This window comes from Vombatus ursinus, unplaced genomic scaffold (assembly GCF_900497805.2).
Source record: "Vombatus ursinus unplaced genomic scaffold, bare-nosed wombat genome assembly UNPS02014798.1, whole genome shotgun sequence".
Taxonomy (NCBI): domain Eukaryota; kingdom Metazoa; phylum Chordata; class Mammalia; order Diprotodontia; family Vombatidae; genus Vombatus; species Vombatus ursinus.
In genome coordinates, this window is record NW_020954576.1 from 52,950 (window position 1) to 68,194 (window position 15,245).

At 48.5% G+C, this 15,245-nt stretch overlaps 3 protein-coding genes across 7 annotated transcripts; 1 reads left to right on the plus strand and 2 right to left on the minus strand.

Moving 5' to 3' along the window:
• Positions 1 to 442: 442 nt before the first annotated feature.
• Positions 443 to 1,085, plus strand: LOC114049393 (dolichol-phosphate mannosyltransferase subunit 3-like). Its single transcript, XM_027870676.1, has 2 exons — positions 443 to 530; positions 688 to 1,085. The coding sequence occupies exon 2, from the start codon at positions 693 to 695 to the stop codon at positions 969 to 971; it is 279 nt and encodes a 92-aa protein (XP_027726477.1). The 5' UTR covers positions 443 to 530; positions 688 to 692; the 3' UTR covers positions 972 to 1,085.
• A 1,103-nt stretch (positions 1,086 to 2,188) lies between these two features.
• Positions 2,189 to 5,125, minus strand: LOC114049391 (sugar transporter SWEET1-like). Of its 5 annotated transcripts, none has more exons than XM_027870671.1 (6): positions 5,012 to 5,125; positions 4,261 to 4,338; positions 3,974 to 4,097; positions 3,242 to 3,403; positions 2,670 to 2,789; positions 2,189 to 2,586 (listed from the first exon to the last, which is right to left on the minus strand). In XM_027870671.1, exons 1-6 carry the CDS (start codon positions 5,107 to 5,109, stop codon positions 2,485 to 2,487), a joined length of 684 nt encoding a protein of 227 aa, XP_027726472.1. In that variant the 5' UTR covers positions 5,110 to 5,125; the 3' UTR covers positions 2,189 to 2,484. The 5 variants fall into 5 exon arrangements, with proteins under 5 accessions (XP_027726472.1, XP_027726473.1, XP_027726475.1 ...); XM_027870672.1 differs by lacking the exon at positions 5,012 to 5,125 and adding an exon at positions 4,686 to 4,818; XM_027870674.1 differs by lacking the exon at positions 5,012 to 5,125 and adding an exon at positions 4,609 to 4,685.
• Positions 5,126 to 7,897: 2,772 nt separating this feature from the next.
• Positions 7,898 to 14,912, minus strand: LOC114049541 (ephrin-A1-like). The gene is made up of 5 exons (XM_027870779.1): positions 14,667 to 14,912; positions 10,315 to 10,610; positions 9,415 to 9,480; positions 9,185 to 9,238; positions 7,898 to 8,749 (listed from the first exon to the last, which is right to left on the minus strand). Exons 1-5 carry the CDS (start codon positions 14,756 to 14,758, stop codon positions 8,637 to 8,639), a joined length of 621 nt encoding a protein of 206 aa, XP_027726580.1. The 5' UTR covers positions 14,759 to 14,912; the 3' UTR covers positions 7,898 to 8,636.
• Between the last annotated feature and the right edge of the window lie 333 nt (positions 14,913 to 15,245).

Here is a 15,245-nt window from a genome sequence, read left to right on the forward strand (position 1 = left end):
GGTGGGCTGTCTTATCTAAGCATTGTGTCTCTCAAAGAATCTAACATGTTTGAACCCAGGGGCTTAATGGAAGGGGGTGTGTCCTGGGGTGTCTCTCTGTGCCCCATGAGTCATCCCAACTCGGGAGGTGAGTAGGTTTGTAGGAAGGGGCAAGAACTTTGTCCTAGAGGCTCAAGTTTGCTTCATTCACTAATTTCTTCATTCATTCATTTGGGGTGGCGGGGATCCGGAAAAGGGAGAGGCTACGGCTTCTTACTGTCATCTCACCCCTACGTACCCAACCGTACTCCCTCTCCTTCACCCAAATTGGAGATGAAGCGAGGTAGAGGAAAGTGGCAGAGATGGAGGACAGCGCTCTGCACGGCATCCTAGCAGGCCTCACGTAAACCCCGTGAAAGACTACAACTCCCATAAAGCATCACGGGTAGCGGCGCATGCGCTGAGGGCCCAGCTTTCCTGGTTGGGTCTGTAACATCTGCAGAGAATTGTGGAAGGGGATTTCCTTTTCTGCCCACGGTTAGAGTTGCGAGGTGAGGGGAAAGGGGCTTATGGGCTAGGGGTTGGGAAGCGGAACTGGAGGGAAAGCAGGGGCGAGAGGTGGGAGGCGTGCGGAGTGGGGAGAGGGGCGCCCTGTAGCCCCCACGGCTGCCTTGCTCACAGCACACGCGCTCTTTTCCTCCGCGCCAGTGACCATGACCAAGCTGGAGCAGTGGATGTCCACGCTGCTGGTGCTGATGCTCATCTGGCTGTGTCTGGTGCAGGATCTGCTCAACCTGGGATATAGTAAAAAATTCCACGATGTGATATTACCCTTACCCGTCTACCTCCTGGTCACCGCGGGCAGCTACGCTCTAGGCACCCTGGGTTTGCGCTTGGCCAACTTCAATGACTGTGAGGAAGCTGCCCAAGAACTGTTCATGCAGATTCAGGAAGCCCAGGCTGATCTGGCCAGCAAGGGCCTCATTCTGTGATCCTCTTAGGCCCCGAAGCTTCCAGATCCTCAGCTGCCTCCCAAGCACCCAGCCCCAGGCCACCCCTAGGGCCCCTCTTCAGCTAAATTAAAAGAGTAAATGCTCCTTTTCTTATTCCTTTGACTGGAACATTTCTGGGGCCAAGGAGTGGGGTGCCTAGGGGAGACTGAGTGAGGCATATGGACAGAGGTTGGGGAAACACTGGAGAAGAAAGGTTGGCTTGGGGAGAAAGGTGTGGAGGGAAAGGACACTGCCGAAGATGAAGGGTGAGAGAAGGGAGGGACTGAGAGGACACTGTGGCAGATGGAGCCTGGAGGTGACACTGAAAGACAGAGGGACTGAGAGAACACTGCGGGAGATAGAGGGGGCAGAACTAAGAAAACTAATTTCCCTAGGAAATATTGCTGCCTTGCTCTGATTGAGGGATACCAGGGCTCTTAAAGTTTTTCCGAGTTATGGCCTTGCTTGGCACTCTGGTGAAGCCTATGGGCTCTTCTCGGAAAAATTTTCTAAATACATAAAGTAACATACATAAGATTACAAAAGGAAACCAAAGGCTGCTGAAAATTAAAATGTAATTTTTCCCCACCCAAATTCACCAACCTTTCTCCAGGCTATTAGATGTAGATAGAAAGGACCTCAAAGGCCATTTATTCTAATTTCACAAATGATGAGTAGTACAAGTGTTGTACCCATTAAAAGCTAAAAGGCCCAGAGGAAGGCCTCCAATGCCTTTTGCAAATCCTCTAGGTAGTATTTTTCTAGAATAAGAGCAGGAATAGATGGGTTGCTATCTATACCAAAGGCAAGAGTAATATGGATCCTTTGCAGCATTGAGGCATGATATGTTAAGCCACAGACTTTCCTGAGTTCATTCTATCAATCACCAGAAGGCCTCATAGCATAGTCCAAGTGGAATAAGATTCTCCTTTTTTCATTATTTTCCAGGCTGGGACTATTAAATTACCCCCTGCAGTCTTCCTTACCCCTTTAGATGTCTCCTCATTCTTGCTGGAAATCCCGAAGTCTAGCTTCATATCTAACTTTTCTAGTCTCTGCCTTCCTCTTAAGACCTTTTTCCTCTCCTTTCATTTTCTAAAACCTTCCCCTAATTCTCAATTCTGATGTTTCCACCCACCACCCCCTTTTCTCGACTCTGGATAAATTCCTTATTTCCCAACCCAATTTGGTGGAACCACAGAGAACAGACTAGGGAATGCAGAGGAAGGGTATGTATGTGATAGTTTATTATAAGGCACAGAATGGAACTAAATATTATCCCAACCCCACATTAAAAAAATAATCTCTCTAAAAAATAAAAATGAAAATTCCTCCCAAACAAAAGCCCTAATTTTGGTTCCTCTGCTTTCAAAGAAGCTCCTTCTTCTTCTGCTCCACCCCATTGTGGCTAAGAAGTTTGAGCAACGAGGTATAGCTGAAGAGTCTTTGACAACAGGTCAGCACCAAGGTGACAGGTGAAAGGATAGGTATGGTATACCCATTACCACCATTCTTAGGTCTGAAGAAGGCTGTAGCTCTTTTCTTGAACCTGGCGGTATTGCCAGAAAAGTCCCAAGCGTATCAGGCTAGTGAGAACTCCTGGTATGTTGGGCACCTAGAAGGAAACAAGAAATTGCAATAAAGTGGGGACCTGGTTTCCTATTCTGCATACCCACTACTATCCCCACCCTGGCTCACCATAATGTAGAGGTCTCTGAGGCGGAAGCCATAGAGAGTCCAGGAGGCAGAAGCCAGGAGGGTAGCCACAGTGAGGGAGAAAGACAAACATTGAGTGGACTTGGTCTGAATGATCTTGACCTGTAGGGAAGGAAGTCATTAATGTCCTTTACACCCTCCCAAGAAGAAGGGTCAATCACATCCTTCCCCCTGCCTCTACTCAAGGTAGCACCTTTTCCTCCCCAAACCTAGATAGATGGTGGGATCTCTCCCTCTTTAATCTCCAGTGTAACAGATAATAAAGTTCATAGGAAATCAAAGAATTTTAGAGCTTGAAGAGTGCTTAGATTGGTCTGACTAGATTTAGTCTGACTTCAATTTAGAGATAAGAGAACTGAAAGCCAGATAAAGGAAGGAACCTTGCTCCAAATCACAGGGGCTGACAATCCCATCGTCCCTATTTCTGTGCTGTTAAAACCCAGTGTCCTCCACCTTCACTCCCTTTCCTCCAGCATCTGTTCCCTTTCAGAGGGAAAGCCAGTACCCAAGTGTCCATGACCCCTTCCTAACTCTCCCTTCCGCACTGGACCCACCAGGTCAGCCAAGGGTGACAGGTACATGCTGATGGTGAAGATGCTACAGAAGAGGCCCAGCTGCCTCAGCCGAGAGGTCCAATCAGGCACCAGGAGCTGAAAGTAGCTATAGCCCAGGAGGAGAACACCGAGCAGGGCAGCAGTTTGCAAGAGGACGGTACGCTGTGGGGGAACGGAAGAATGGGGTGATAGCAGTCCCAGCCAGTTACCCAAACCTCAGCAATCCCCAAGTCTCCATTTCTGTCCTATTCTCTTGAGGGGCGGTAGCCTGCAGAAGGACTCATGCAGGAAGCCCCCAAATCCGATGGATAGGGAGTACACACATGTATGCCAGTTAAAGAAAAGCCAACTAGATTGAGCCCTAGATAATTAGCATCTAGACATTCCCCTCTTCCACTTTTCTCATCTGCATTACCACAACCACCTAGTCTTGCAGATATTTAGGGGTTAATAGATGCTAAATTGAATTGGATCAGTGCTGAGGAAGTATGAAGCAATTCAATTAAACAATTCAATAATTGTGGGATACTGTTAGGCATCAGACCCTGAGGGGAGAGGAGAATACAATATAGGAAGGCTTTCTGAAAGAAGGGAGCCCAGCTAAGATAGCCCTCCAGGAAAAGGTGGCAATATTAGGTCAAAGGAGAATTCGAGGAAATGTTGACATTGCCTGGCTAACGTGGCAGTACTCCAGCAGGGCCTAAGAGGCTGAGGGATGGGATTGGCCTCTACCTTGCGGGGACAGTAGTGGAGATAGGTCAGCATATAGAAGGTCTGGAGAAAGGCTCCCACTGCGTTCACCACGATGAGCGTCTTGTCTCCTTTCAGGAGCCCGTAACTCAGCCAGCTTAGGTTGCTGCAGGCGAGGTGGACGATGGGTTAAGTCCCCGAAGGAGTAAGAGAGAGAGAGGCTGCTTTAGCCCCAGCACCCCAGAGGCCAGTAGCTGGAAGCTTTCCCTCCCTCTTTTCTCCCTCTCCTCCCCAAAGTCTTGCAAAGACCCTCCCCCAACCAGCCTCACTTGACATCCGTGGTGAGAAAGGGCAGGAACTGGATATTGTTCACACTCCGGGTGGTCTGCATGTGCCGGAGGTCCGAGCTGTAACGAGATTGGAGGGTTAGGAAGGATGCTGGGGCTGAGGCTGGGACCAGGAGGACCCTCCCCTTCTGTGACTTGCTGGGACCAGGCTCAAACCCTCACCTTCCAGGCTTATTTCTTCTCTGGGCTCCGCCCCCAAGTCCCTTAGCTCCTCCCCCTCCCCCTACACCAGACCCAACGGAGCCCACCACAACAAGGTCGTGGTCGTGGTCGTGGTCGTGGTCGTGGACGTGGACATGGACTTGAATTTGGGGCTCTAAGTTCCCAGACCTGGGCCCTCATCCCTGGCTTCACTTTCCCCTTGGGGCCTTCTAGGCTCCAGCCCCCAGCCCCGGTTCGGTTCTCACAGGCCGGCAGAAAACATGCAGAGGGTGAAAAGCACGCAGGCTCCAGCCAGGAGCGTGTCCGGAGTGGCCGCAGACTCCATCTCAGCCCCAGCCAAAGGCCCGAACTCTCGGGCCTGGCTCCCTGGTCCTCGGAGCCCCGCCCCCAGCCCCAGGCTCCGCCCCAGCAGGATGCTCCGCAACCTTGGCCCCGCCCCCTTCCGAATGCCGAGGCTGCTCGCTTCCCGCCCTGCGCTTCCGAGACTTGCCCGACCGGCCGCGTTTTCTCCGCCTGCGCCAGCCTCTTCCCCAAAAGCCAGAGCTCGGAGAACACGGGCTTCCCACAGTACCTTGCACGGACATAGCAGGAGTTCCATAAATATTTGTTGATCGATTTGCCACCCAGCTCTAGAGACCTCGCCTTCCTCCCACCCACTCGTGGAATCATTTCCCTGAATACTTTGCCCTCCTCCCCCTGGGCAGTCCAGACCAGGAAGTGCCCAAGCACAAGGCTTCCCACGTGGCAGGTGTGCAGTAATAATAAAGGCAGGCGTTTGCAGACGATGGAGGGGCAGAAAAGTGTTTTGCAGGCATTACCTCGTCTGATTTCTCACCACTGCCCTGGGAGGTGGATCCTCCAAGTATTATCCCCATTTTACAGATAGGCTAATTGAATATGAGAGAAGGGATGTAATTTGCCCGTGGTCACACAGCTGGCTATTGTCAGAGATATATTGCAGTCTAGATCCCTTGAGACAGTTAAGATAGAGGGGTGGGCCTTGGATCAATTAATCAATAAGCATTTATTAGGTTCTTACTTACATGCCAGGCACTTATGTGTGAGGCAGTTATATGGCTCCGTGGATAGAGACCCCAGGTCAGGAAGTCCCGAGTTCAAATGTGGCCTCAGCTACTTACTAGAGTGTGACCCTGGGCAAGTCACTTAACCTCTGTCTTGGAGGCAGCTAGATGGCTCAGTAGATAAGATTACTGGGGCTGGAGTTAGGAAGATCTGAGTTCAAATCCAGCCACGGATAGTTTTTAACACAGACAAGTTACTTAACCTGTTTGACTTAAGCTGCTGGAGAAGGAAATAGTAAACCATTCAAGTATCTCTGACAAGAAAATCTCACGGACAGTACTGGCACGGGACGGTCCACAGGGCCATGAAGAGTCAGACAACTGGTAGACTAAACAATGTGCCAAGAAACACTGTGCTAGGCACTAGCGTCAAAGACAAAAAAATGTGAAATAATTCCATTCCTTAAGGAGCTTACATTCTCTCCAGGAGACACATACATATATAGGCATGTGGAAAGTATATGCCAAATAAATATGAGAGAAAGGAACAAGCATTTATTAAGCACCTACTGCATTCCCGGCACTTCAATAAGTGCTTCACAAGTCTGTTAGCTTTGAGTGTGTGTGTGTAGGGTAGGGAGGTAAGGGGAAGGCACCAGCAGCTGTAGGGACTAGGAAAGGCCTCACATAGGAGTGGGCACTTGAGTTAACCCCTTGTAAAGGAATCTGAGGTATGTAGATTAAGAGTGTGTGCATTCCAGACATGGGGACAGCCATGCCCCAGACTTTGAGGCTGGAGATAGGAGTGTGAAAGGGAGGGGCGAATAGTAAGGCCAGTTTGGAGTGCTTGGAGGGGAGTAATGTAGGGAGTAATAGATTGGGGAGTCTGGTTGTGGGGAAAATCAGGAAAACCTGGCTCTGACATGCCAGCCTTATGACTGTGAGCTGATCCTGATGCAACTAGGAACAGAAATTACAGATTAGCTGCTGATCTGTGATCTGCATAGGTGGCCAGAACTGTGACACACCATACAATAATGGAGTAACCTAAATCAATTCGAAAACATGTATGAGGTACCTATAGTGTGCAAGTGAGTCTGCTGCGTTTGGAATTCTCTTTCCACCTCCCACACAGTCTTCGTAGTGGAGATGGGGGGTACCACCCACATACCATAGTGCTGGCATTGCCCCTGTGCCACAGCTGACTCACCCATTCCCTGCCCAGACCAAGATCCTAGGCAGTTTGAGCACCTGAACCCATAAATCCAAGGATTCTGACCAACTATACTCCAGTATCTAAAGGGAAAGGAAGGAAGGCCTAGGAAAGTCCCTTGTGTGCTTCAGGAGAGCAACAGAGAAAATTGCCTCAGAAAAGGGCTGGGAATTCAGGAGGGGTGACTCAAGGAGAGTGTGCTAGGCTCCTACTTTTCTGGAGAATGAAACAAGGGCTGAGATGTAGAAGGAACAAGAGGCTGGACATCAAGAGCTTCTTGACTATGGATGGAATACTACAATCACAGAAGGTTGAAGCCCTTCCAGAAGTATCCTCGTCCCCATCTTACAGAAGAGAAAATTTAGGAGATGATGGTAGGCAGGGCAAATGGGGAGAGGCATTAACTTCTTTCTTAGCACTCATAAACGGATAAATAAATAGCAATCATAGGCATAGAACTGAAGGGGGTCTTCAAGATCAGATGACTCAGTGGTGGCAAAGAACTGGAAACTGACGGGATGCCCATCAGCTGGGGAATGGCCGAACTAGTGGTGGTATATGATTGTGAAGGAATACTACTGTGCTGTAAGAAATGATGAGTTGGTTGACTTTAGAAAAAATATGGAAAGACTTGCATGAAAAAATGAAGAGTGAAATGAGCAGAACCAAGAGAACGTTGGATACAGTAACAGCAATATCGTTCAAAGAACAACTGAACGACTAAATTATTCTGAGTATTATAAATACTCAAACCAACTAGAAAGGACCTTTGAAGGAAGATACCATTCACCTCCAGAGAAAGAATTGATAAACAGATGTATGTGTGTATGTATGCCATTACACACACACATATAATCTGTGTCAAATGATGGCCTTCTCTAGTGTGGGGTGGGGAGGGAGGGAGAAAATTCAGAACTTAAAATAAAACAAACAAAAAAAAAGATCAGATGACTCAGCTGCCTTCTTTTACAGAAGAGAAAATGAGATCCAGAGTGGTTGAATGAGTTTCCTAAGACCATCAAACTAGTAAGTAACAGAAGCAGGATTTAGACTCCAATCACCCAATTCCAAATCCACTGTCCTTTTCACTATACTATATTGCTCCCAGAAGAGGAGAGTCTCCTAAACATTCAGGCAAGGGGAGAGGTGGTCCCATGTGGACAGAGAAGTAGCCTGACAGGGTCTCCAACCTGTGCAATGATGGGGCAGAGGAAGTCCAAAAAAAAGTAACACATTTCATTCTGACAAAGAGCACTTGTGTAAAAACAACAACTTTAGTTATAGAAATCTCTCCAGGGAGAGATTTTACATACAAATATATATATACAATGGGCACCGCCCTTATACACAGCACATGTTGGGGCACTGCCCCTCCTTGCCTGCCTGGTTTTGCTCTGAGATAGCCCCCTGAGGGGTGGCTCTGAATTAGGAGAGCCCAGGCTGTAACCTTCTTTTGCCAATATGGCATTACAGATGGAGTTGTATGTGAGTGCGTAGGGAAGGCAGACCCTGAGTGCACACAAAGTGCTTTCTTCTCCACATCCTCCCCTTCCCACATGAAAAGCTCAGTTTTTTTTCTACTCCTTTAGAGTTCCGTCTTGGGCACTCCTGGGTCTTCCATGGAGGGCATGACCATTCCGTGCCCAGGGTCCATCCATAAGCTCCCCACTTCTAAGAGGAGCAGCTGCCCTGGGTTAATTTCAGGTTCTTGATCTTTGGCAAAACAGGAGGAATGAAGAGAGCTGTGTCCTCCCAACCATGGGGGCAGGGGACAAGTTGGCACTGCCAATCTTTCCTGACACCCCTAATACTGACCCATGCCACCAGGGTGGCAGGTTGGTACTATGCTGGATGGAGTTCCTTGGGCAGAGGATTCCAGTTTTCTCCCTTGGAAAGGGGCCATTACCCCCTCCTTCCCCAGCCCAGTCCTAGTCCTCAAAAGCTGGGTTTGATGCCCATCCTCAGGGGGTATGAAGCAGCATGAGGGGCAGAAGCAGCACAACCCAGGCAACTGGAAAGGTCCGAGGGGCAGCACTGTGTCCAACACTATGCAGGACCTGGACATTTGCATCATCTGGAAGAAGGAAAAGAATAAATCATAGATTCAGGGATGGTATAGGTCGTAGAAATTATCTAATCCAATCTCCTTATTTTACAGATAAGGGAAACTGAGGCACGAGAGAAGGGAAATGCTTTTTCCTACTAGGAAAAGCAGATCTGGAATTCAAACCCAGATTCTTTGACTCTAAATCCAGGGCTTCTTTCCACTAAATCAAATTGTCTCATGAAGCACGGAAGAGGTACCCCCACCCCTTTAGTGAGAAAGCACACAGCTACTGTAGAGATGCTTGTCTCATTGCTCTGTCATCTCATCACCAAATCCCAATGCAGTCAAGACCACCAGCTCACGTCAAGTGTGGACCTTCCCAATACCCTAACTCTCCTATCTACCATTTTCCTCCCTCTTCTGCCCCACTCCACCTCTTTCTAGTTATGGTCTGTTACCCACCTGAGGAAAATTGATTCTCATTCTGTGGATTGGCGTCCACCTGGGGGCTGTGAGCTGGAAGATATTAAGAGAGGAGAGTGAGAGGGCAGACAGAGAGGAAAATCCCCATTCTGAACAAGCTAGGCAGCCACAGGAGACTTCTATCTCCACTCTAGGTCCTATGATCTAGAGTTCCAGGGGGATGTTGAGGGGTGGCCAGCAGAATTGACACAAATAGCCCATATACTCACTGATTTTGCCATCGACAGTCACTTTCAATTTCAGGCACTGATCTCCATGGTGATGGATGGGTTTGGCTGCAAAAGACACCCATATTGTGGTGAGAAAGGGCCCCCCTTCAAGGGAAAATCCTGGTTCTACCCATTTGTCCTCTGTTTTTCTTAGCTCCTGGCTTTCTTAATGTTTCTACGGAAATGCATTTCTAAGACTGTTGATGATACTTGGACATTAATGGTTTCCTCAATGGATGAAGGTGCCTGGGTATTAATGATCTGTATATGTCCTTCTGAGTTTCCAGTCTCATATCCTGGAAACCAACTCCCCAAATAAGGAAAAGTAGGGACATGAGAAACATAAACTGTTGTAAAGCTTTAAGGAGATGGGTCACTGAAATAAGAAGTGCCGTCAATCTCCCTAGCTGTCCATCTGATCTGGCAAGGGACGGAGAAAAGAAATACGGAGACTAAGCAAAGTATCCCTAAGACATGCTCAGGTATGTATTGTGATTGGTTTCACCTGAGATTTGAATTTCTACCTTGCTTTGTTGTGTTGGTGAAATTATTTTTGTTTTCCTGTTTTATGTGTATCTGACACCCTAGACTCACAAAACTTTCCTTTGATCCAGTGTAGTCTAAGGTGGGCAGATTGAATTGTTCATCTGGTACAAGTGTTTGGTTTAGGGAACCCCTGACCCCTGATGCCTGAAGAGTAGAGTCAGAGCAACTTTTGAAAAATTTAGCCCCAGTAAGTGGGCCTAGACTCTTGGTTCCTGGCTGCCCAGCCCATTCCTATCCTGGTCAGCGTACTCCATGTGCTCTAGCCAAACCCTCCCTCCCCAGAGCTCTTCTGCCTCATCTTCATTGTTTTCCCACACTATGCTCATCCCATGCCCAATATGCCCATTGACTCACAAATATAGTAGTAGCTGTGTCCCTCTTTGAACTCCTTTCCCAGGGTAAAGGGGGTAAAACGTTGGAACTTCTCAGATAGCTTCTCAGGACCATGCCGGGCATTGGGCTGGTTGCACTGCCATCGCACCTGCTCCTTGGATTGTGGCTGGCACAATTGGTATTCCTTATGCTCCACCAGATACAGTGTATAGCGCTCCATGGCATCTGGGGCCACGGACTCATCTTCGTAATGTGGACAGATGATGTCTAAGTAATCATTCAGTCGGACGTGGACTGTGTAGTCTTCACTCTGAAACCTGCACATAGAGCAGAGGAAAAAAAAGAGTGTGTGTGTGTGTTAACTTGAATCCAATAATACAATCATAGAGTACAAAGGATCCTTATTAGCCATGTGGTCCCATCTATGACCATTCCTTAAAGAATTCCTTCTATGACACACCCAACAAATGGATATCCAACCTCAGCCTCAAGACCTCCAGTGGGAGGGAAAGCATTCTGATTTTATATATTATTTCATTATTACTGAACTTTTACATTTCATCTATTATGTTACTGTAGCTCTATTATCTTGGTTAAATGCCTCCTCCTCCGTTTCATACCTTACCCTAAAAAAAAATCTCTCCCCATGAAAGCGCTAAACGCTACTTTCATCCCCTGAATATCTCTCCACTAAATTCCCAAATATCAACCTCTCAGTGTTGTTGTGGTTGTTCAGTCGTGTCTAATTCTTTGTATCCCCATTTGGGCCTTTCTTGGCAAAGACACTAGAGGGGTTTGCTGTTTCCTTTTCCTTTTTACAGATTTTACAGATGAGGAAACTGAGGCAAGCAGGGTTAAATGACTTGCCCAGGGTCACACAACTAGTAAGTATCTGAGGCTGGATTTGAACTCACCAAGATGAGTCTTTCTGACTCCAGGCCCTACATTCTATCCACCATGTCATGTACCTGCTCCCTCAATAGCTCTCTATACAACCCCCCAGTACAGAGATTCTTAACATAGGATTCGTGAATTTCTATTTTTAATATTTTGATAACTGTATATCAATACAACTGACTTCTGTTGCAATATCATATAATCTATTTCATACATTTGAAAATATTCTTCAGAGAAGGGATCCATAAAGTTGGTGAGACTGCCAAAGGAATCCAGGACACCAGAAAGATCAAGATCACAAAATTTTCATTTCTGCTTTCTCCCTATCCTCCCCATCAGCTTTCAAATCTTCTCCAAAATCTACAGTAACATTTGCACCACAAGCCTACTGATAGACACCCATTACCTTCACATCCTGTACCCTATTCTTGTCTGATAGCTAGAAAGATGGATAGATGGATAAGAGAGAGAGAGAAGGAAGAAAAGGGAGAGAGGGAGAGGGGGAGAGACATAAGAGAAGAAAGACAGGAAGAGGAAGGAGGAGGAGAGAGACACAGAGAGAGAGAGTGATTAGGTATGTGGACCAATGGTATCCTGAAATCATTATAGCACACCTACAAATGTTAAATAACTGCAAGATGGTTTCTTCTAATTGGCCCCTGAATCTCCCCAAGTGCTCCAGTGTGATTGCAGGCCTGTCTCTAGTTCAGTGTTAATCCCCACAAATGTCTACCTGACCCATCAAATAAGGCTCCCTCATCAGTATCCCACGTCCTCCCAACTGTGGCTCAGATCTGTCTTCCTCAGCTTTTTCAATCTACACTACCTCCCCAAATCACCTTCACCAACTCACCCTGCTATCTCAAAAGCTTCTCAAAGTCATTTAAATCTAAGCTATCTCATTCCCACACCTCTCCTCTCTTCCTTCTCTAGCTCTTTTCCAAAATTCCTCCCAATCAATCCTTCCCACCCACAACTCTCCATGTTTTCCTAATCCTGTATACCCTAGTCCCTGAAATCCATACTTTTAGTTCCCTGAGAATTCCAGAAATGCTGCAATTCTCTGATTAGCTGCAGCTCCCTCAGCTTCCTTCCGAGGAAGAACTGGTTTCTCTATCTCCCCTCTCCCCCTCCCCACATTTGCCCCCAGGCTTTACAGGCTCCAGCCTGATTGCCCACTTGCCCCTCCTCCCACAGACCCAGACACCTGGCTCCAGGCAAGGTGGGGTCTCAGTGGGAAGAGTAGCCATCTCAAATTGGTCAACTTTCCAAAATGTTTGTAGCCACCATCAGAACTGGATGAGAGGCAGCAGCCTTGTTTGCCTATTTGAACAAAATCAATGCTTGGGGGGCATCAGGGAGACGGGGCCAGGGCTGACAAAGAGATTTAAGTGGACACCAGATGCCTATCACATGGAGCATGGGTACCGAGCACCACCCAACACCCAAGACTAGGCATGAGCATGTCCAGCAGTGCCATGCCTGCAACCAGACTGGGTATTCCCAGGCCCTTCCCCCACCTCAGGGAAGAAAGAGAGAGAGAGGCTTTTAAAATTCCTCTCTGGAGAGATAAACATAGAAGCCATTTCAGAACAGGTATTTCAGCTCTGGGGCTGGCGTCTCTCTCCCTCTCCCCATGACAAGCACTGACTCACTCCCTCACCGCCTCCACCACTAGCCCCAGCCCCAGCGCCCCCCAGAGCCTGTAAGATGTGCTAAGGTGGCTGTTCTCTGCTTAAGAACCCTGGTGATAGTCAAATTGTCCATACATCCTTGGAAACCCCCAAAAGCAAAGGGACAAGCCTGTGTAAGCTTGCACAACAGGGCTTCAGTGCCCTGCACAAGACCAAAGAAACATGTGCCCACTTCAGATCAAGGCTTTGCTTCCTTCCACCACTGTCTCTGCCAATAGGCTTGGAGACTGCTGTCCACTACCATTAATCACCAACATAAGCCTCTTGATTATCGATCTCTCATAAATATCTCCACTTGTTCCAAGCTGGGCCCAGCCTCAACACCAGCCTGCTCTCACTTCCTCTAGGCCTACTTTCTGGTCTAGAATCTGGTTTAATATGTTTGATCTTGCAGGTGAGGTGGACAGGGGCAGAGGCTTGGCTTGACTGGGATACCCCTCACTCACTCTCCCTAGATTGGGAAAGTCTCTGATTTCACTACTACTCTCCTTCTGGGAAGAGGGGGAGGAGAAAGGGGGGAGGTTGGCAAGGAAGAGGCTCCTTCCTGAAAGAGAGGAAACCTGGGAACTTGGGAACGGAAAAGGCCAGGGCTCCCCCCCCCCCACTAATGGTTTCCTGCTCCCCCTCCCCCCAGCACCTGGCATTGGGCATAAACAAGGATTTTGTACTCTCCCACTGTGGCAAGACCAGGTCAGGAGAGTAAATCCTGGGAAAGGAAGGAGGGAAAGGGCAGGCTTAGCAAGTGGCCCTGGGCAAGAGGGCACTGCCCTTCTGGGATGACAACAGGCTGGGGACCCTCCCTCCTCCCCGTAATACAGGATTGGAGGAAACAGGCTATATTGAAGGGCATGGAACTTAAAGCACTGGCCAGATTCTAGGAACAGTAGCCTCAGCCTATGCCCAGTTCTCTGTTCCCTGCCCTCCACCTTTCCAATAATCCCCCCAGAACAGTTCCCACAATTTTTAAGGACTCTCAGGCAGGAACAAAGAAGCTGACACTGTCTCCTGTCCCTCCCAGTACCATTTGCCTCCTAGCTTCAAACCAGTCCTGAGAAAAATTAACTCCTTCCCACCCATTTTAACTCCTTCCTGATATTAGTGCCTGTCTCTTTCCCTCCTTACCTCATCTGTACACTTCAGCAACCTCTCTTCCTAGGTGTTCTCCCTGATTCTAACTCTGCAAAACAAACGCCCACCAATCTTTGGCCAACCTGAATCCCATGTATACCACTCACACCCCGTTTCAAGTCTCAGTAGATGGTATATGCCCCATTTTGGCCACAGTCCCAGCCCACCCTGAGCAGAGAACACTTTCCTCTATGACAACAAACTGATTTGTGCCAGGTTTCAGGGAAAGCATCTAATTTACAAGAAAGGACTCTGGGAGTATTGCCTAGAAGGTCCAAAAGTACTATCCATGCACAGAGCAAGGATTGGGCATGAGGGTTATCATTCCACTAGGAGGATTTGTGACTGTTAGGCTTGGGAGTGGGTTGTCTAGGACCCTAGACTCACTGACTTTATAAAGTCTTAGGGGTACTCATAGGCTACGGGAAAACACAGGAAAAGTCAGGTTATGGGGGGAGGGAGGGAGGGGGAGAGGGATGCTCCCCGAAGGGGTATAAGAGAAGCGAAAGGGTTCACAAAATTATGCCTCTAACAAAACTCCCCTAAACGGGGAGAGCAGCTATGGATTCTCTGCAGTTGCATCTGCCTGGGCAATGTCAGTTAAGGTGTCCAAGTACCAGGGTTTGGGATGGGGGGAAGGCTGGGGAAGCTTACTTGGGGTTTGAGCTGTTCCAGAAGACGCTGTGTCGGTCAGCGGAGGCCAAACTGCAACATAAGCCCAAGAGGGGAACCCACAGTAACTCCATAACGTGGCGCCTAGCCGGGCCGGACTGTGCCACCCTGGGCCAGGTCGGGCTGGGTTTGGAGAGGGTGAGTGTAGGGATATCTCTTATACAGTCCAGAGCTCCGGTTCTTTTCTGTGGCAGCAGCCCAGGAACGCGCTAACAACTCTGGCCCCTTACCCCACGGCTCCGCCTTTTGGGGCCGACACCGCCCCAGACACCCCGCCCCGCCCCTGCCCAACCCCGCCCCGCCCCGAGCTCCTGGCCAGGGGGGTACGGAAGGGAGAAACCTGAGGAGCAGAGCCCGCGAGCGCCTCTGTGTGTGTGTGTATGTGTGTGTGTTGGGGGATGTGGGGGTCACTATAGGAAACGGTATGCCTCCGAATGTTTCAATATCTGCTTATTATGTCTTTGTGGGTTTGTACCTTGTATTTCTGCGTTTGCGTGTCTGCGTAAATCTTGGAGTGTGTGACTATCTCAATGGTAAATACTTGTGTGTTTTGTTGTGGGT